The sequence below is a fragment of the Dendrobates tinctorius genome, unplaced genomic scaffold (genome assembly GCF_039654945.1).
Source record: "Dendrobates tinctorius isolate UK_male_01 unplaced genomic scaffold, ASM3965494v1 ptg000166l, whole genome shotgun sequence".
NCBI classification, from domain to species: Eukaryota; Metazoa; Chordata; class Amphibia; order Anura; family Dendrobatidae; genus Dendrobates; species Dendrobates tinctorius.
This window is the reverse complement of record NW_027361833.1, coordinates 13,797,635-13,819,954: the sequence shown is the minus strand read 5'-3', so window position 1 is coordinate 13,819,954 and position 22,320 is coordinate 13,797,635. Positions and strand designations below refer to the sequence as shown.

The window sequence follows — 22,320 nt, the reverse complement described above, 5'->3', positions numbered from 1 at the left end:
AGTTTTTAAGCTCCAATTTTTGCCCTCCTTCCACAGACACATTGGGTACAACATCTCCATTAAAATCTGAGTCCATAGAGGTAAGCCAGCTTTGGTCTCTGGCTTTAATATCCATACTGGCCCCTTAACTGTAACAAAGTACAGAGTAACCATTTAGTATACAACGCAATTAGGCCTAGAAAAATGGCTCTTCCAATAGCACTATCATCAAAAAAGATTTACGGAAGCATATAGCCATAAAATATATCCATTTTATTCAATCAATACAAAAAACACATAGACATAAACAAATATAATAAAAGGAGATGAGTATCCAATATAACACCCCAGAGTACGTATGCACTATAGTAATGGTACATATATTGTAAACACCATGTACACCACCTATGAGCAATTCTGTATCAAAATGGTATGAAATAATGTTAAGTAATGGAGCCAGCACAACTAGAATAAATAGCCTAAGTAATATTAGCCCAAAGAGTACAAATCAGTTAGATATATTCCCAATGTAGGCAAGGGCAAGGACAATTACACTAAGAGTTATAAATGATGCAACTTAATGGCACCAGCATCCAGCCTAGGTAATATACTACAAGGTGTTTCCACCATAGCCAGAAGGCCAGGGCTAACAAAGTGAATAGAGATATATAAGTGCTAAACAAGTACCGTCTATCACTGATGTAAGAGGCTACCTAGGAGATGGTGTGTCCTAAAGCAGTGCTAGAGTTAAACTTGTGCATATTTGAGCAGGCTGTGTCCCTGAGTAATACACGGACAGTTCCATGATGGACACCACATCTGCTCTGGAGAAATGTAAAGTAGCACGTAGCTACAAAACATGCAAGATCGGCTACACGCAAATAAAGTTGCAATGTGCAAGATGGGCTGTGTTATAGCATGAAAGGCAAGTGCCAAAAAAAGTGCAATACTAATGGAGCATACGACCTGTAGGTGTGAGGGTCCCCGACGCGCATTTCGCGTTAGCTTCAACCAGGGGGATAAGTGCGTCTGGATACAAGGGCTTATGGATTTTAAATAGAGTATTTCTAATAGAGACATTCAATACATCTGTGCAAAGGTGGAGCCGCAGCCTCCAGCGTGTGATGTCATAGCCGGCCACACCTCCTTCACATAATTGTTCGGCTGCTCCCCCGCCCAACCCGGCACGAGGGGGAGGCGGCCCAGACAAGTCGGGAAGGACGCGTAGCCACGGCAACAGTCAACAGGAAGTTGACGTCACCACAGTCCGTGCCACCCAACCGCTGAGTCTCCGCCCCTCTCAGCGTGCCCTGATGAAGAAATAGCCAGAAAGTGATCGCCAAAGGTAAGTGGGGGGATCACAGAGGAGGTACATCTGGAGGATAACCAGGAGGTGGACCAGAGCATGGGGCGCTATTGCCAAAGACGCCCGCCCCCGGTGTGCAGCCACTCCCCCACACACCGCGCTGCACGGGGAGGGAGGCCCGAGCACGCCAGGCAAGTCACGTTGCTGAGGCAACAGACACCAACATGTGGGCGTTGCCACTGCTCGCGCCACCCGGTCGACCGGCCACCACCCCAAACAGCACGGTACGAGGAGGAGCCAGCCCGGACACACAAGGGACAGGGCGTTGTCAAGGCAACGGTCCACGTCGCCATGTGCCGTAGTGACAGCTAGGTTGCACCTAACAATATAAAAATAGGTTTAGGTAGTATTAATTGGAATAAAAACACTACTTTTACATATATCTAAGTCAATTTGACCGAAAGAAAAAATAGGCATGCAACACCCACCCACAAAGCGCCATCCTCGGATATCCAGCCCCTCCCCCACTCGACACAACAGAGTGAGGAGGGAGCTAGAAATTGCCAAGGAAACCGCGAGGCAGGGAGAGTGTGCTAACACCGTGCCATGTCGTCGCAATCCGTCAGTTGGCACTCCGTCCGACGTGTCAGGACAGGGATGCCTAACCAGCAAAGACTGCGAACGTATGTGTCACGGGGTTTGCCAAAAAACAATATATAGAATGACCTCCACTATTGTGGGCAATTTAAGAGGGTGCAACAGTACCACCAAAGGTAACACATAACACATGGCAAGGCGGACAGTAGGGAGGCATACGCTGGAAATACCAGGGATTGCCAAAGATTTCAAAAGGAGAAATGTGAGAATAAGGCTGAAAAAGCCCAGTTAGGACAAAATGTACAATCATGGGAGCAAAACTCACGCAAAATAAACCCACAAACCTACCCTATAAAGGACGCTATACAGGGATAGGTCACATAAGAAAAAAACTTCCAGGTTCCATAACACAAAATGGGACAAAGGTAGCACCCAACAATAAGGTCAGGGGTGCCTAATTATCAAGCACAATGAAATAGAGCCATAACAAGCAAATCACCACACCAGCCATTGTAATAGGATGAATTAGACGGCTAAACAATGAACGGAAGTAATATAAAAGGTACACATTCACAGGGTTGATAATAGTACTACAAAGTCCCGTCACTTAAATTGCCATATATCCTGTATCAGATAGTCCTAAAAGATGGTTTCTTGAATCCCCCTGAGCATCCAGAGGTTTGATTGTAGAAATCACCACTTGCACACGTAGCAACACTTGACATCTCTTCAAAAAAATCGTGAGGCCCAAGAGAAATTCATCAAACATGCGTGGATACTAGAAAAATAAAAAATAATGCATTAAAAATCATCATAAAACCACAACCAAACAAACACTTATAGGAAGGGGGCAAAACTTAAGACCTCATTAAGTCCCTGTGGTTGAACTGTATTTAACCTATAGATCCACTCCACTTCTATCTGGGCCAATTTCTTTTTCCAATTCCCTCCCCGTTGGTCAATGAAAACCTTATCAATCCCCATCACTTTCAGAAGTTTGGGATCACTCCCATGATATTTCTTAAAGTGTTTGGGAATTGGTTTGAGGGCGAACTCGTCATCTACTTCCAGAGCATTTTTTATATCTCTGTAATGCTCTCTCACTCTAATTTTTAAGGGCCTGGAAGTCATACCAATATATATTTTCCCACACGGACATGTGGCATAGTAAACTACTCCAAATGAGTTGCATGTAATACGTTGTGTGATGTGATACATTTTGCTACCGTCACTAGAAGTGAAGGTGTATGCTTGTATCATATTGGGGCAAGAGATGCATTTTTTACGTGGAAAAAACCCCCACTTAGGGCCCTTGGACCCAAAAGCTTTTTCAGGCCTCAGCCCACCATGATAACTATGGACTAACTTATCCCTTAGGTTAGTGGATCTTCTATAGGTGATAGCCGGGTATTTGGGAACAAAGCTTTCCAATGTTTTATCGGTCAACAGGATAAGCCAATATTTTTCAAGCGCTCTCTTCACTTCACCCCATCTGTCATTAAAGGACGAGATGAATCTCACTTGATCTATCCCTTTAGATCTTATACGGGGCTTGAGCAGTTCCGTCCGTTTGACCTGTTCTGCTCTCCATATACCTTTCCTTATACTCCGTTTGGAGTACCCTCTGGACAGGAATCTTTGTGTGAGGTTAGCCACTTGACTCTGAAAGGCTACCTCATTCGAACAGATCCGTTTAGCCCGAAGAAACTTTTTTTGGCACTTGCCTTTCATGCTATAACAAAGCCCACCTTGCACATTGCAACTTTATTTGCGTGTAGCCGATCTTGCATGTTTTGTAGCTACGTGCTACTTTACATCTCTCCAGAGCAGATGTGGTGTCCATCATGGAACTGTCCGTGTATTACTCAGGGACACATCCTGCTCAAATATGCACAAGTTTAACTCTAGCACTGCTTTAGGACACACCATCTCCTAGGTAGCCTCTTACATCAGTGATAGACGGTACTTGTTTAGCACTTATATATCTCTATTCACTTTGTTAGCCCTGGCCTTCTGGCTATGGTGGAAACACCTTGTAGTATATTACCTAGGCTGGATGCTGGTGCCATTAAGTTGCATCATTTATAACTCTTAGTGTAATTGTCCTTGTCCTACATTGGGGATATATCTAACTGATTTGTACTCTTTGGGCTAATATTACTTAGGCTATTTATTCTAGTTGTGCTGGCTCCATTACTTAACATTATTTCATACCATTTTGATACAGAATTGCTCATAGGTGGTGTACATGGTGTTTACAATATATGTACCATTACTATAGTGCATACGTACTCTGGGGTGTTGTATTGGATACTCATCTCCTTTTATTATATTTGTTTATGTCTATGTGTTTTTTGTATTGATTGAATAAAATGGAAAAATTTTATGGCTATATGCTTCCGTAAATCTTTTTTGATGATACTTGTGCACATAGCCTGACGTTATCTCACAGGAAGCAGCAGATTCCCCGCCAGAGATCATGTGACCATAGGAGCAGCTCAGGGTACAGCAGGATTTAGCACAGCAAGGTACTGTACTTGGTAAAGTGATTATGTTAGTTAGGGCGCATGAAAGGGACATATAAAGTAGTTGCCAACCCCTTTAAATGTAATCTACTAGCAGTATTTGGGTTTATATAGACACTCAATATGATTATGATATTTGCTATAGATGTTACACTTAAGTTTTTGCTTTTGAAATAGATCCCATCACTAGAACTAAAGTAAATAATTGTATCAGTTTATCATAGCAAATTTGTCTAGATCTGATACTTTTTTAAATTAACAATATGATCTGAATGCCAGCTGTAAAGGGCAGTGACATACAGTCTGGAATAATCGCTAAAGCTGATTTAATTTATTTATGTCTATTTGTATATTTATTGTGCTGCCATGGGCTTGTATTGGCCAGATTTTTCAAGTGTTTTAAAGGTCAAAATGGCCGTACAATAATTACAGTGTGAAAGGTGACTGCATGGAAATTAGTTATGAGGCTTCCAATGTATTCATTATATTAGCATAGACACAAACAAAATGCTAATATGAACAATGCATTATGCAATAGAACTGTTCTGTTTTGAATGGTGTAATTTATCTACACAAAAATGACCAACAGTCATGGTAAACTGACTAAGAAGGCATTATTCATTCTGGAAGGAAGTGGGTATGGTTTGGTGACATTCAGATAATATACATTACATTGTTTAAAAAGGATTTTTCACCAAATTTTTCATGTTCAAGATATAGTAGTTGCTGCAGAGCAGAATAAACCTTTTTTTGCTGTTGTTTATTTTGCCTCTCCGTCGTGGGGAAATTATACATCAAATATTCGGCACCCAATGAGTTCACCAAGTAAAGTAAGTATTGTCAGATAACAACTCATACATGGAGAAGAAGTTCATGCCACCAGTGACAAGTATCTAATAACACCCACTTGGACTTCACTAAAGTGAACTCATTCAGTATCAAATATTTCGATTGTTAATATTTCTTCAACGGATAAGCAAAATTAAAAAAAAATATTTGCATTCTGCTCTACAGCCACTATTACATGGTGTGTCCAGCTCAATGTGAAATATTTGGTGAAAAGTCCTCTTTAACCCCTTAGTGACAGAGCCAGTTTTGTACTTAATGACAAAGCCAATTTTTTACAATTCTGACCACTGTCATTTTATGAGGTTATAGCTCTGGAACGCTTCAACGGATTCCACTGATTCTGAGAATGTTTTTTCGTGACATATTGCACTTCATGTCAGTGGGAAAATTTCTTCGATATGACTTTTATTATTTATTTATGAAAAAAAATGGAAATTTGGTGAAAATTTTGCAATTTTCAAACTTTTAATTTTTGAGCCCTTAAATGTTGCAAAAAATGTTTAATAACAATTCCCACATGTCTACTTTACATCAGCACAATTTGGGAAACAATTTTCTTTTGTTAGGACGTTATAAGAGTTAAAAGTTGAACAGCAATTTTTCATTTTTCCAATCAAATTTGCAAAACCATTTTTTAGGGACCACCTCACATTTGAAGTGAGTTTGGGGGGGTCAATATGACAGATAATACCTAAAAGTGACACCATTCTAAAAACTTCACCCCTCAAGATGCTCAAAACCACATTCAAGAAGTTTATTAACCCTTTAGGTGCTTCCCAGGAATTTTTGGAATGTGGAAAAAAAATGAACATTTTACTTTTTTCACAAAAAATGTAATTTAGACACAAACTTTTTTATTTTCACAAGGGTAACAAGAGAAAATGGAGCACAAAATTTGTTGTGCAATTTCTCCTGAGCACACCAATACCCGTATGTGGGGGAAAGCCACTGTTTGGGTGCATGGCAGGGCTCAGAAGGCTGGAAGCACGTTTTGACTTTTTGAACCCAGGTGCCATGTCGCGTTTGGAGACACCCTGATGTACCTAAACAGTGAAATCCCACCAATTCTAACTCCAACTGTTATGAAAGGGTCACCAAGGAGGATAGCAGGACCAGGCTAAGCCACCAGAAAACCAGAGAGGTTGGTAACTAAGTGGATTGCAGACCCCGATCCTATCCACACAACTAGAAGTAGCCGTTGAGCGTAACTACGATGCCTTAGATGCCTCGGCACAGCTGGAGAACTAACTCAGCCTAAAGCAAGAAAGGTGAAATCTAAACTGCCCTGGAGCAGACCCCAAAGGAATAGACAGCCCCCAAACATATATTGTTGGTGAGACAAGATGAAAATACAAACGCGGGCAGAAAAATAGACTGAGCAAATGATGGGGCCCAAACTGACTAGACAGGACAGGAGAGGAATGACACTGTCCGCAATCACGCAAAAACCCTGAAAAATCCAACACGTCTGATGCACAAAAAACACTGAAGTTACACGACTTCGCCCCCACTATATCAGCACTGTGGTATATACTGAAATCAAAGCAAAAAGAGACCAATATAACAGGGGACGGAACAAACTGACACAAGCAGTAACATATGGGCGGTGATCCAACACAGCCCCAGCAGGAGTAAGCTGACCCGCACAAAGCAGAGATAGACAAAACCAGATCAAATGCAAAAAGATTAGCAAATGAACCACTTAGCTGAACCATACAGGAACAGAGCAGGAGACATCAGACATCAGATCTCAAAAGGCACAGGAAGAAAATCACCAGCAGGGATCGAAGGAAGTCAGCTGTCTTAAATACACCAGTCAGAAACCCCAGATCTCCAGTCGTCATCATCATTATCAGGTGGCAAGCCTCAATCTGACCGGCTCCACTACATTCAGTAACCACCAGAGGGAGCCCAGAAAGAGAATTCACAACAGTACCCCCCTTGAGGAGGGGTCACCGAACCCTCATCCATGCCACCAGGCCAGTCAGGATGGGACCGATGAAAAGCACAAACCAATCTTTCGGCATGAATGTCAGAAGCAGAGACCTAAGAATTATCCTCCTGGCCATAACCCTTCCACTTGACCAAGTACTGGAGTCTCCGTCTAGCCAAACAAGAATCCAATATCTTCTCTACCTCATACTCCAAATTACCTTTAACCAATACAGGGTCAGGAGGCGCCGCCATGGGAACCACTGGCTCCACAAACCTCTTCAACAAAGATTTATGAAAAACATTATGAATCTTAAACGTAACTGGAAGAGCCAAACGGAAAGAAACGGGATTAAGGATTCCCAAAATCTTATAAGGTCCAATGAATCTTGGCTTGAATTTTGGAGATGCAACCTTCATAGAAATATTTTTTGAAGACAACCAAACCATATCACCCACTTTAAACCGGGGACCAATGGTCCTTTGCCGGTTGGAAAACCGTTGGGCCTTTTCCTGAGAGTGGGACAACTTATCCACTACTTGGTCCCAAATCTGCTGCATTCTCTCTACCACATAATCCACACTTGGACAGGCCGAAGATTCTACATGCCCTGAAGAAAATCGAGAATGAAACACAAAGTTACAGAAAAAAGGCGACATCAAAGTGGCAGAACTAGCCCTATTGTTTAGCGCGAATTCGGCCAAGGGCAAAAATGAGACCCAGTCATCCTGATCAGCAGATATGAAACATCTCAAATAGGATTTCAAAGTCTGGTTTGTTCTCTCAGTCTGCCCATTGGTCTGAAGAAGAAATGCAGAGGAAAAAGATAACTGAATTCCCAGTTTTGAACAAAAAGCTCTCCAAAATCTGGAAACAAACTGGACTCCTCTGTCCGACACAATGTTCTCAGGAATCCCGTGCAAACTAACCACCTGTTGTAAAAACAAGGGCACCAACTCAGAAGAAGATGGCAACTTTGGGAGTGGTACAAGATGGACCATCTTAGAAAATCTATCACAGATCACCCAGATAACAGTCATTCTCTGAGAGACAAGAAGATCAGAAATAAAATCCATTGAGATATGGGTCCATGGCCTCCTGGGCACCGGCAGGGGCATCAGCAAACCACTAGAATGAGAACAGGGCTTGGACCGGGAACAAGTCTCAAAGGACTGCACAAAATTCCTGACATCACGAGATAAGGCAGGCCACCAAAAAGACCGACTCACCAAATCTCTGGTACCAAAAATACCTGGATGACCAGCCAATGCGGAGCAATGAATTTCAGACATTAATCTTTTCCTTCACTGGTCAGGGACATACAATTTTCCCATAGGGCAACATTCAGGTTTGTCCTCCTGAAATTCCTCCAGGGCACGTCTCAAATCTGGCGAGATGGCGGAAAGAACTACACCCTCATTTAGAATAGTAGTAGGCTTGGTCACATCAAGAGAATCCACAAAGAAACTCCTAGAAAGGGCGTCCGCCTTAACATTGTTAGCCCGGAAGAAAAGAAACCACAAAATTAAAACACGTGAAAAACAAGGCCCACCTAGCCTGTCTAGGATTCAAGCGTTTAGCTAATTCAAGATAAATCAAATTCTTGTGGTCGGTGAGGACCACAACTTGATGTCTAGCTCCCTCCAACCAATGTCTCCACTCTTCAAATGCCCATTTCATGGCCAACAATTCCCGATTCCCCACTTCGAAAGAAGGCACAGGGATTCATCTTAGAAGGCACTGGATCTCTTTGGGACAAAATGGCTCCTGCACCAATCTCAGAAACATCTACCTCCACCTGAAATGGGAGTGAGACATCAGGTTGCTGTAGAACCGGAGCAGAAGTGAATATCCGCTTAAGCTCCTGAAATGCTGAGGTTGCCTCTGGAGACCAATTAACCACATCAGCCCCCTTTTTGGTCAAATCAGTCAGTGGTTTAACAATAACAGAAAAATTACTTATAAATTTATGGTAGAAATTAGCAAAACCCAAAAACTTCTGGAAAGCCTTCAACAAAGTGGGCTGAACCCAATCATAAATGGCCTGTACCTTGTCCGGGTCTATTTCAATAGTAGATGGTGACAAAATGAATCCCAAAAATGAAATCCTCTGTACACCAAAGAGACACTTCGATCCCTTAACATACAGAGAATTTTCCCTCAAAATCCGTAACACAGTCCGGACATGTTCCACATGAGAATCCCAATCACTGGAAAAGATCAAAATATCATCCAGATAAATGATCAAAAACTCATCCACAAAGTCCCAGAAAATATCATTCATAAAAGATTGGAAGACAGAAGGGGCATTAGTGAGCTCAAAAGGCATCACCAGGTACTCAAAATGTCCCTCCTGGGTATTAAACGCTGTCTTCCATTCATCCCCGTGCTTGATGCGAATAAGATTATACGCCCCCCTGAGGTCAAGTTTGGTAAACCAACAGGCACTTTTAACTCTGAAAATAAATCAGAAATCAGGGGTACTGATATTTAACAGTGATTTTGTTAAGGGAATGATAGTGAATACATGGCCTTAATGAACCATCTTTCTTGGCCACGAAAAAAACCCAGCACCTAAAGGTGAAGAGGATGGTCTAATATGACCCTTCTCCAACGAACGACTCCTTGATATAAGATCGCATAGCATCATGTTCGGGTACCGATAAGTTGAAAAACCGACCCTTGGGAAATTTACACACGGGCATTAACTCAATTGCACAGTCATAACTCCTATGAGGAGGCAAAGATGCAGACTTACTCTCACTAAATACATCAGAAAAATCAGCCAAATAGTCAGGAATATCATAAGACTGGGGAAATGTGGAGAAAACAGAAGTGTCACTAAGAACACATTGACAACCCCAACTCACCACAGACACAGATTTCCAGTCCAAAACAAGATTATGAGTTTGCAACCAAGGAAAACCCCAAACAATAGCATCATGCAAATTGTGCAACACCAAAAATTTACAATTCTCTTGGTGGTCTGGAGCGACCCGCATTATCACCTGGGTCCAAAACTGGGGTTTATTCTCCGCCAAAGGAGTAGCATCAATACCCCTCAAAGGGATTGGAGTCCTCAGGGGTATCATGGGAAAACCACAACGTTTGGCAAAGTCAAAATCCATCAGATTCAAAGCTGCTCCTCAATCAACAAAAGCCTTAGTGGAAAATGTAGACAAGGAGCAGATCAAGGTAATCGCCAAAAGGAACTTAGGCTGTACACTGCCCAATGCAAATGCGTGAGCAAAACACTTTTCTCGTGTAGGGCAGACAGAAATAGTATGAGAGGCGTCCCCACAGAAAAAACACAACTTATTACGCCTTCTAAACTCCCGACGTTGCACCCTAGACAAAGCCCTATCGCATTGCATGTGTTCAGAAGTTTGTTTGAAAGAAGGCAACGCCACTCTTGTAGTTTTACGTTCACGTAAACGCCGATCAATTTGAATGGCCAATGACATAGAGTCGTCAAGACCAGAGGGGACAGGAAATCCCACCATAACATCTCTTATGGTTTCTGCCAAACCCTTCCGAAAGAGAGCTGCTAGGGCATCGTCATTCCATTTATTAAGGACCACCCACTTTTGGAATTTTTGACAATATAACTGCAGAATCCTGACCCTGGTTCAATGCCAATAAGGATTTCTCAGCTTGATCAATAGCATTAGGTTCATCATACAACAACCCCAGGGCTTGAAAAAACGCGTCCACATTAGCCAGAATAGAATCTCCGGGTGTCAAAGAAAAGGCCCAATGCTGGGGATCACCGCACAGCAGGGAGATGACAATTTTAACCTGCTGCACAGAGCTCCCCGATGAGTTAGGTTTCAAAGCAAAAAATAGTTTACAATTATTCTTAAAATTCTAGAATTTAGACCGATCCCCAGAAAACACATCAGGAGTACGGATTTTTGGTTCAACAGCAGATGATTGAGCGAGATAGGCAGAAATTCCCCGCACTTCAGTAGCGAGCTGCTCAACGCGATCAGACAATTGCTTAGCCTCCATTTAGACAAAAAATATCCTCCTACGACACCAGAAAAAAAAACTGACAGCACAGCCCCAGCGGGAGCAAGCTGACCCGCACAAAGCAGAGATAGACAAAACCAGATCAAATGCAAAAATGATTAGCAAAATGAACCACTTAGCTGAACCATGCAGGAACAGAGCAGGATACATCAGACATCAGACCTCAAAAGGCACAGGAAGAAAATCACCAGCAGGGATTGAAGGAAGTCAGCTATCTTAAATACACCTGTCAGAAACCCCAGATCTCCAATCGTCATCATCATTATCAGGTGGCAAGCCTCTGTCAATCTGACCAGCTCCACTACCTCCAGTAACCACCAGAGGGAGCCCAGAAAGGGAACTCGCAACACCTCTGTCAATCTGACCAGCTCCACTACCTTTAGTAACCACCAGAGGGAGCCCAGAAAGAGAATTCACAACATTCAACCCTAACACAGCCCCCTGATCCTATCTCCAACTCTAACACCACCCTAACCCCAACACCCCAACTGTATCCCCAACTCAACCGTAAACCCAACACAACAGTAAGCCCAGCACAACCCTAATCCCAATACAACCATAACCCCAACACAACCCTAACCTTAGCCCCAACTCTAACCCTAGCTCTAACCTTAACCCTAACCCTAGCCCAACCCTAGCCCTAGCCTCAACCCTATCCCTAGCTCCAACCCTAACCCTAGCTCTAACCCCAACTTTAGCCCCAATCCTAACGCTAACCCTGATGGAAAAATGTAAATAAATACTTATTTTATTTGATTATTTTTACCTCACAGAGGGGGTGATGAAGGGGGGTTGATTTACTATTTATTTTATTTTGATCACTGTGATAGACCCTATCACAGTGATCAAACTGAACCAATAGGAGAAATCTCCCTCTGTTGCCAGGTGCGCATGAGCCCGGGGGCTGGGGGACAGAGCCCGAGGGAACGAGGGAACACTGCAGGTACCGGGGGGCCTCAGGGGAACCCATTTCTTTCTCCTCTGAAGTGTTAGATCATAGCTGAGGAGAAAGAAATAAATGGGAAATCTGACTTTTTTCTTTTTGCAGATTGGGGATGGTAAAAACTGACCCAAATCATGAGATTTTCCAACACTGGGGGGCACTATAACCTTATTTCTCAGCGCTGTTAAAAAGCAGCGCTGAGGAATAAGTACCCTTAACTGCCACCGTTAAAAGGTGTATCAGCGGTTGTTAACTGGTTAAGGCATTCTTGTTTTGATCTCATGTTAGCAACTCCAACACGCAAACATTTGTCACATTCTGGCAGCTCAAGCCATAGTAGTCATAATCAATCCATAGTGTATATTTCAATACATAGTGTCATCATTTCCTTATTTTAGACTGTATAATCACTGTAGAGCAGTGATCTTCAACCTGTGGCTGTCAGCTTTTTTTAATTGTTGGGAGTCATGTAACCACAAGTTAAACAGAACCTATCACATCCTGGAAAACTTAAATAAACCAAACTTTAGAAAAAAAAATGATATACACATAATTAGGAAAATTGAAAAACATTACTTAGATAAGAGATGGCAGTTATTAATGATGAGATTCTATGTAGATGGAAGAATATCTGCTTTTAGCTTCCTCCTCCTCCTACTTTCCATCTACATAGAATCTCATCACTAGCGCCTGCCATCTCTTATCTCAGTAACATAAAAGTCTTTCTTCACTGAATACAGATTGTACCCGCGAATTGACAATTTTGAGAATGAACAAGCATTCCAGGAGGAGATAGAATCTGATTTATTTGATAAGATATATTACAAAATTCTTATGTTCATGTGTATGGTTAATATATTAAATACAATTTTAAATAACTGTTAATCTTTAAGGATTTTGTACATATTATATTAAAGTTGGGCTAACCGGCTAGCTCTTCCCCAACAGATGGTGCTGTTGAAAATACAATTGAGACCATTAAAAGCATTTCTAAACACTCTTAAAAATATAACAATAAATTAATGTCTGCACACTACATAGTTAAAAGAATTGTCATTTACATAGTTAAAAGAATTGTCATTTTTGCAGTAAGTCTTGTTAATTGTGTATGGAGTGAGTAGAGCATTTAATTCTAAATGGTTTCAGAGAGAGAGATGGAAGTTTTGCTTAAAGATACCTAAAAAGCCAACGGAGCACAGCTCTCACTTGAGTGTCACAGTCTATTTGTGCAAACAGTAACATACATTTGCCACAAAATGTTACAAGGTGCGCTTAAACTTTAATACATCCCATTGATATTTATCTTTCTTTAAAGTTCAAAGGTTTACTACGAGCCTCCTCATTCTCCTCCACATCCAAAAAGTGCCAGATGATTGACTATGATGTAGAAATAAGCATGCCTCACTATTTTGAGGTTCCAAAGAAAATCAGCCTCCCAGTCTCTGTAAGAATTCAAGTTGCTGAACCACCAGGATCTGTGGAAGGAGAAGAGCGATATAGAGAACAAGGTAACGAAGATACATTGCTATGTTAGAACATTTAGATTACACTTGTAAAAACAATATGTCCTGGAAGAGATTTGAATTGTTAACATACAAATAACCCTACAATTGAAGTGTAGACTTTCAAGTTTAATTAAAGGGGTTGAACAAAAATATCTTGTGAAATGTTTAGGAATTGTAACCTTTTTTTCTACAAAGCCTCCTCATTTCAGGGGTTCAAAAGTAATTAGACAAATTAACTTTACAATGTCCTTTTGGAAGTGCATTGAGCAGCAAGGTGGTGTGCTGGTAAATGGGGAAAAAAAACTTTTTAAATCTTCTGCCTGAGCGAGTGTGAACGAGCTGAGTGTGACCTGAGCGTAAGTGCGAACTGTGGTAAGTGTGTGACTTGAGATTCAGTGACTTTGGATTCAGGGAGTTTCCAAGGGAGGTCTTACTGAATTGCTGTTATATTTTATTAATACTTTTTATTTATTTTTGCTTATCTTATTGTCTGGTGCATTCCCCATTAGGATGTGCTCCACTATTGCCAATGCCATCCAGTGCATGTCTTGCCGCATGTATGAAATCCTTGAACAGCCGGTCGAGGGTGCATACTACTGTGCGAGATGTGAGCACGTTGTGCATTTGGAAGCCCAGATACTGGATCTAGATATGCAGCTGGCAACACTGAGATCCATAGACAATATGGAAAGGAGTCTTCTGCTTACTGAGCAGACGCTCAATGGGATAGATGAGGGGGGGATGCTAGGTTGGAGCTGCAGGACAATGAAGCCACTAGCTGGGTGACAGTTAGAAGGCGGGGTAGAGGGAAGAGCACCAGGGAGGCTAGTCCTGATCTGGCACACCCCAATAAGTTTGCTAAGTTGGCAGATGAGGGGAGTGTTAGTGCAGGAGTAGCACTGCTGCAGCAAGGCATGTCCTCTGAAAGCTGGAGGAGTGTCTTCTTCAGTAAGAGGGGAAATAGGAGAGCAAGGCAGGCCAGACAGGTTCTGGTAGTGGGAGACTCAATTATTAGGGGAACAGATAGGGCAATCTGTCACAAAGACAGGGATCGTCGAACGGTGTGCTGCCTATCTGGCGCTCGAGTCCGACATATCGCTGATCGGGTTGACAGGTTACTGAGAGGGGCTGGTGAGGATCCAGCGGTCATGGTGCACATTGGCACAAATGACAAAGTTAGAGGTAGGTGGAAGGTCCTTAAAGATGATTTCAGGGAATTAGGCTGTAAGCTTAAAGCAAGGACCTCCAAGGTGGTATTTTCGGAAATACTTCCTGTACCACGTGCCACGCCAGAGAGGCAATGGGAGATTTGGGAGGTTAATAAGTGGCTCAGGAATTGGTGTAGGAAGGAGGGGTTTGGGTTCCTGCAGAACTGGGCCGACTTCTCAGTTTGCTACAGGTTCTACGCTAGGGACTGGCTGCACCTCAGTGGGGAGGGTGCAGCTGTGTTGGGGGAGAAAATGGCTAGAAGGTTGGAGGAGTGTTTAAACTAGGGACGGGGGGAGGGTATTCCTCTTATAGGAGGGGAAGACAGTGCAGATAGAGACCTGGGCACAAATAATGACAATGGGGGTGGGGTTAGAACAGTTAATAATTTAAGAAAGAATAGAGGTACAGAGAGATACATAAAGTGCATGTATACTAATGCCAGAAGCCTCGCCAACAAAATGGAGGAATTGGAGTTAATGTTGTTGGAACATAATTATGACATGGTGGGGATATCTGAGACATGGCTGGACGAGAGCCATGACTGAGTGGTTAATTTACAGGGCTATAGTCTGTTCATAAATGACTGTACAAATAAGCGAAGGGGAGGCGTGTGTTTTATGAAATCATCCTTAAAACCCATCCTTCGTGATAATATATATGAATCTAATGAAAATGTAGAGTCCCTGTGGGTAGAGATAAGGGGAGGGGGGAAAAATAATAAATTACTGATAGGGGTTTGTTATAAGTCTCCAAAAATAATCGAAGCAACAGAGAATATCCTCATAAAGCAAATAGATGAAGCTGCAACTCAAGGAGAAGTCATTATTATGGGGGACTTCAACTGCCCTGAAATACATTGGGAAACTGAAACCTGCAGTTCCAGCAAAGGTAATAGGTTTTTGACAACTATGAGAGACAATTACCTTTCACAACTGGTTCAGGACCCCAACAAGAGGGGGGCACTGCTAGACCTAATATTAACCAACAGGCCAGACCGCATATCAAATGTAAGGGTTGAGGGTCACTTGGGTAATAGTGATCACAAATTAATAAGTTTTCATGTATCCTTTAATAAGATGTGTAGTAGAGGGGTTACAAGGACACTAAACTTTAGGAAGGCAAATTTCCAACAGATGAGAGATGATCTTGGTGCAATTAACTGGGACGATATCCTGAGACATAAAAATACACAAAGAAAATGGGAGACGTTTATTAGCATCCTGAATAGGACCTGTGCACAATATATACCGTATGGGAATAAACATGCTAGAAATAGGAGGAAACCACTATGGCTAAATAGAGCTGTAAGGGGTGCAATAAGAGCTAAAAATAAAGCATTTAGAGAATTAAAGCAAGTAGGTAGTGATGAGGCATTAAATAAATACAGAAAATTAAATAAATTCTGTAAAAAGCAAATCAAAACAGCAAAGATTGAGACAGAGAGACTCATTGCCAGAGAAAGTAAAAATAATCCCAAAATATTCTTTAACTACATAAATAGTAAGAAACTAAAAAATGATAGTGTTGGTCCCCTTAAAAATTGTCTGGGTGAAATGGTGGATGAGGATGAGGAAAAAGCCAATATGCTAAATGACTTTTTTTCAACAGTATTTACACAAGAAAATCCCATGACAGATAACATGATCAGGGATAAAAAATTCTCCATTAAATGTCACCTGCTTAAACCAGCAGGAAGTACGACGGCGTCTAAAAATCACTAAAATTGACAAATCCCCGGGCCCGGATGGGATACACCCCCGAGTACTGCAGTAATTAAGCACAGTCATAGATAGACCATTATTTTTAATCTTTAAAGATTCCATAATAGCAGGGTCTGTACTACAGGACTGGCGTATAGCAAATGTGGTGCCAATATTCAAAAAGGGGACAAAAACTGTACTTGGAAATTATAGGCCAGTAAGTTTAACCTCAACTGTGGGTAAAATCCTGGAGGGTTTTCTAAGAGATACTATACTGGAGTATCTGGAGAAGAATAACCTTATGACCCAATATCAACATGGGTTTACAAGCAAGGGAACGTTCCTGTCAGACTAATCTGATAAGCTTTTATGAAGAGGTAAGTTCCGGACTGGACCAAGGGAATGCAGTGGACGTGGTGTACATGGACTTTTCAAAAGCTTTTGATACGGTGCCACACAAAAGGTTGATACATAAAATGAGAACAAAGGGGATAGGGGAAAATATGTGTAGGTGGATTAAGAGCTGGCTCAGGGATAGGAAACAAAGGGTGGTTATTAATTGAGCACACTCGGACTGGGTCACGGTTAGCAGTGGGGTACCAGAGGGGTCAGTTTTGCGCCCGCTTCTTTTTAGCATATTTATTAATGACCTTGTAGGGGGCATAGAGAGTAGAATTTCAATATTTGCAGATGACACTAAACTCTGCAGGGTAATCAATACAGAGGAGGACAATTTTATATTACAGGAGGATTTATGTAAACTAGAAGCTTGGGCTGATAAATGGCAAATGAACTTTATTGGGGATAAATGTAAGGTCATGCACTTGGGTAGAATGAACAAGATGTATAATTATGTGCTTAATTGTAAAACACTGTGCAAAAAAGTCACTGAAAAAGACCTGGGTGTATGGGTGGACAACAAACTCACATTTAGTGGCCAGTGTCAGGCAGCTGCTGCAAAGGCAAATAAAATAATCGGATGCATTAAAAGAGGCATAGATGCTCATGAGGAGAACATAATTTTACCTCTATATAAGTCACTAGTGCGACCACACTTAGAATACTGTGTACAGTTCTGGTCTCTGGTGTATAAGAAAGACATAGCTGAACTGGAGCGGGTGCAGAGAAGAGCGACCAAGGTTATTAGGGAACTAGGGGGTCTGCAATACCAAGACAGGTTATTACACTTGGGGTTATTTAGTTTGGAGAATCGAAGGCTTAGGGGTGATCTTATTACAATGTATAAATATATGCGGGGACAGTACAAAGACCTTTCTAATGATCTTTTTACTCTTAGACCTGTGACGGGGACAAGGGGGCATCCTCTATGTCTGGAGGAAAGAAGGTTTAAGCATACTCACAGACGCGGATTCTTTACTGTAAGAGCAGTGAGACTATGGAACTCTCTGCCATATGATGTTGTAATGAGTGATTCCCTACTAAAATTTAAGAAGGGACTGGATGCCTTTCTTGAAAAGTATAATATTACAGGGTATATACACTAGTTTCCTTAATATTGCGTTGATCCAGGGAGCTAGTCTGATTGCCATATGTGGAGTCGGGAAGGAATTTTTTTCCCCAATGTGAAGCTAACTCTTTGCCACATGGGTTTTTTTTGCCTTCCTCTGGATCAACATGTTAGGGCAAGTTAGGATAGGATATGGGTTGAACTAGATGGACTTAAAGTCTCCCTTCAACCTTAATAACTATGTTACTATGTTAATGTTCATTTTTTATGCTTTGTAGATAATCTTTTGTTGGAAATAGTGACTGAAGTCTGAAATTTATGCACTTCACGAATCGTTGATTTTCCTTCTATGAGGTGGCTGGCTTTTACATCTGCTGACTTCAGTTGTTACTTGTTGTTTGCCTTAAGTTTTATCTTAAGCATGTGAAATGCATGCTCGATAGGGTTGAGATCTAGTGATCAACTCTGCCATTGCAAAACAATCCACTTCTTTGCCTTAAAACATTCTTGGGTTGCTTTTGCAGTATGTTTTGTGTCATTGGCCATCTGTACTGTAAAGCACCATCCAATCAACCTTGCTGCATTAGGTTGAATCTCAGCAGGAAGTATACTCCTATACACTTCAAAATTCATCCACTGCTTTTGTTTTCAAAATAAACTCTATTGACCTAATGCCATAGGAAGCCATGCATGTGCATGCCATCACACTTCCTCAACCATCTTTCACAGAGGATATGGTGTGCTTTGGATCATAAGCCATTCCAAGCCTTCTCCATACTTTCTTCTTCCCATCATTCTGATACAAGTTGATCTTGGTTTCATCCATCCAAAGAATGCATTTCCAGAACTGAGCTGGCTTTTTTATCTGTTTTTTGGCAGAGTCTAATATGGCCTATTTTTAAGGTTGATAAAGGGTTTACACCTTGTGGTAAACCTTCTGTATTTGCTTCATGAAGTCTTCTTTTTATGGTAAACTTAGATACTAAAATGCCTACTTCCTGGAGATTATTCTTCACTAGGGTAGATGTTATGAAGGGGTTTTTTACCCATCAAAAGGATTCTGCAATCATCCACCACTGTGGTCTTCTGTTAATGTCCATGCTTTTTTGAGTTCCCAAACTCACCAGTGCCATCTTTTTATCTGCAAAATGTATCAAGCTACTGATTTGGTCACTCCTAATATTTTTTTCTATCTTTCTGATGGATTTCATCTTTTTTCTGCCTAATAATGGACTGTTTCACTTTTCATTGACAGCCGCATTGTGGGTCCACTTCCATTGACATGTTGTGGTTTCACAGCAACAGCTTCCAAATGTAAATACCACACGTAGAACGAGCATCAGACCTTTTACCTGCTTAATTGATTATGGATTAGTAAGGAAAGAGCCCATGCAGCTCATTAAAGAGCTTTTGACATAGTTGTGCAATTACTAAACCAATAGCAAAGCCACAGAAAGAGAACTAAAAGCATCCAAAAATTCAAAAAAACAGCAGAAAGAAGGCAGCACCACTTACCTACCCAGGTCTTGGAATAAATGCACTTCAGGATAGAAAGATGTTGGCAACACAGGTGCAAATTGCTAAATAGACAGCCACTCAACACCTACCTTTTCATGGAGGGGGTAGCTGCTTAGTATACATTTGCACAATAAAGGTCGGTATAGGGCACTGTTCACATACATGTAAAGCATAGTGTCTGGTTCTCAGTCTATTAGTCATGCCCCTACTATTTGATTAGGCGGGCTGGCCAGCACTCTCTCAATGCATCCCAGTGTGAACACCCCTGTATACAAGACTAAAAGTGCTGGGCTTGGTTGCACCCTTTACTTTTGGTATCTTTAAAAATAGGTAACTGTATATTAAAGAGCTATAATTCCTTAAAGACTTGCTCTAATTAGGATGCAAATATCCACAAATTGAAGCTCAGAGTCTGCATTTTAATTCAATATTGATTATATAACTATATTTTGAATATGTTTTGGTAAATGGCTAAAATTCAAAATCTTGTGTCAATTTCCAAATATTTATGGACCTAACTGTATGTCTATATATTGCAAGGTGGCAGCTGGACAAGTCCTATATGGAGTATATGTGTCACTGAGGTACCTAGCCTCGATGATGTAAAGCCTGAAGAAAAGGCTCCAGCACTGATAGTGCTAGGAGGTTTATTTATTTTAGGTCCTGATTTTTTGGATTGGATTTTAGGAGCATCTGGGAGAGCTGGATGGGACTGACTCGTCCCACATCTCCAACCTAGACCTGGTAACTAATATAAAAGGTGAGTTGAGCTGCTCCAGAGTAGAATAAAACTGACTAAGCACTTGAGAACCCAAATTGTTGCAAAATATCAACAAACTCAAGGTTACACCTCCATCTCCAGAGATCTTGATGTTCCTTTGTCCACAGTGCTCAACATGATCAAGACGTTTACAACCTATGATACATTGCTAATCTCACTAGATGTGGACGGCAGAGAATAATTGATGAAAACTTGCAACGCAAGTCCAGATGCTGGATAAGCAGCCCCAATCAAGTTCAAAAGAAATTCAAGCTATCCCTCAGGCTCAGGGTGCATCAGTGTCAGCGTGAACTATCCGAAGACATTTGAATCAAATGAAAATCGCAGGAGACACAGAAGGACCCTACTGCTGACACATAGACATAAATTGCAAGAGTGCAGTTTTCCAAAGTGTACGTGAGTAAGCCAAAATCCTTTTGGGATATTGTCTTGTGGATAGAGTTGAGCGAAACGGGTCGAAAAATTTCAAAAGTCGCCGACTTTTGGCAAAGTCGGGTTTCATGAAACGAAACCCGACCCTAGGATGAGGTCGGCCACGAGGTCGGCGACTTACGCGCCAAAGTCGCGTTTCAAAAGTTTGTTTTGCGCTCTTTTTCAGCCAATCAGGATCCACGGACACTGTGGGCAACGTGATGACATAGGCAGGGGTCACCACCATCTTTCAGAAGGGCATGCAAGTGATTGGCTTGCTTTGGTGGGCGTCACAGGGGGTATAAAAGGGCGTGCACGCCGACCGCCATCTTACTTCTGCTGATCTCAGTATAGGGAGAGGTTGCTGCTGATTCTGTAGGGAGAGCGTTAGGCAGGGAAGAAGACAAAAAAACTGCTTCTGCTGCTAGCGATTTGGCCTGCACAACACACCAGTCACTGTGTGTGCAGTGCAAGGGGAGGCTATATAGTGGTGTATCAGTGGTGTTGTTTGTTGGGCTGCCTTCTAAGGCTTCCTGACATTCCTGCATTGCTGTTTACCCACTGCTCCGCAAACTGCTTTTTTAAAAGCAATCCCAATTTTTTATTTTTGTCCTGAGAAGAAAAAAAAACTGCTTCTGCTGCTAGCAATTTGGCCTGCACAACACACCAGTCACTGTGTGTGCAGTGCAAGGGGAGGCTATATTGTGGTGTATCAGTGGTGTTGGTTGTTGGGCTGCCTTTTAAGGCTTCCTGACAGGCTGGCATTGCTGTTTACCCACTGCTCCGCAAACTGCTTTTTTAAAAGCAATCCAATCTCCCTTATCCTCTAGTCCCTTTTGTCACAGCTGTGCCATCGAGCCTGTGACATAGCGCTCAGATATCAGTGGGCCTCACACAATCCAAAACTGTCCACAAGTGTCTGCAGAAATTCAAAATCTCCCTTATCCTCTCGTCACTTTTGTCACAGCTGTGCCATCGAGCCTGTCACATAGCGCTCAGATATCAGTGGGCCTCACACAATCCAAAACTGTCCACAAGTGTCTGCAGAAATTCAAAATCTCCCTTATCCTCTCGTTACTTTTGTCACAGCTGTGCCATCGAGCCTGTCACATAGCGCTCAGATATCAGTGGGCCTCACACAATCCAAAACTGTCCACAAGTGTCTGCAGAAATTCAAAATCTCCCTTATCCTCTCGTCACTTTTGTCACAGCTGTGCCATCGAGCCTGTCACATAGCGCTCAGATATCAGTGGGCCTCACACAATACAAAACTGTCCTCAAGTGTCTGCAGAAATTCAAAATCTCCCTTATCCTCTCGTCACTTTTGTCACAGCTGTGCCATCGAGCCTGTGACATAGCGCTCAGATATCAGTGGGCCTCACACAATCCAAAACTGTCCACAAGTGTCTGCAGAAATTCAAAATCTCCCTTATCCTCTCGTCACTTTTGTCACAGCTGTGCCATCGAGCCTGTGACATAGCGCTCAGATATCAGTGGGCCTCACACAATCCAAAACTGTCCACAAGTGTCTGCAGAAATTCAAAATCTCCCTTATCCTCTCGTC

At 42.0% G+C, this 22,320-nt stretch overlaps 1 protein-coding gene across 1 annotated transcript in view; it reads left to right on the top strand.

Moving 5' to 3' along the window:
* Nucleotides 1–22,320, top strand: part of CFAP47 (cilia and flagella associated protein 47) — a 926,770-nt gene that overhangs the window by 474,807 nt on the left and 429,643 nt on the right. The window contains exon 46 of the mRNA XM_073550693.1: nucleotides 13,480–13,672. Coding sequence (XP_073406794.1) covers nucleotides 13,480–13,672 — 193 coding nt within the window. The remainder of the gene's footprint in view (nucleotides 1–13,479; nucleotides 13,673–22,320) is intronic.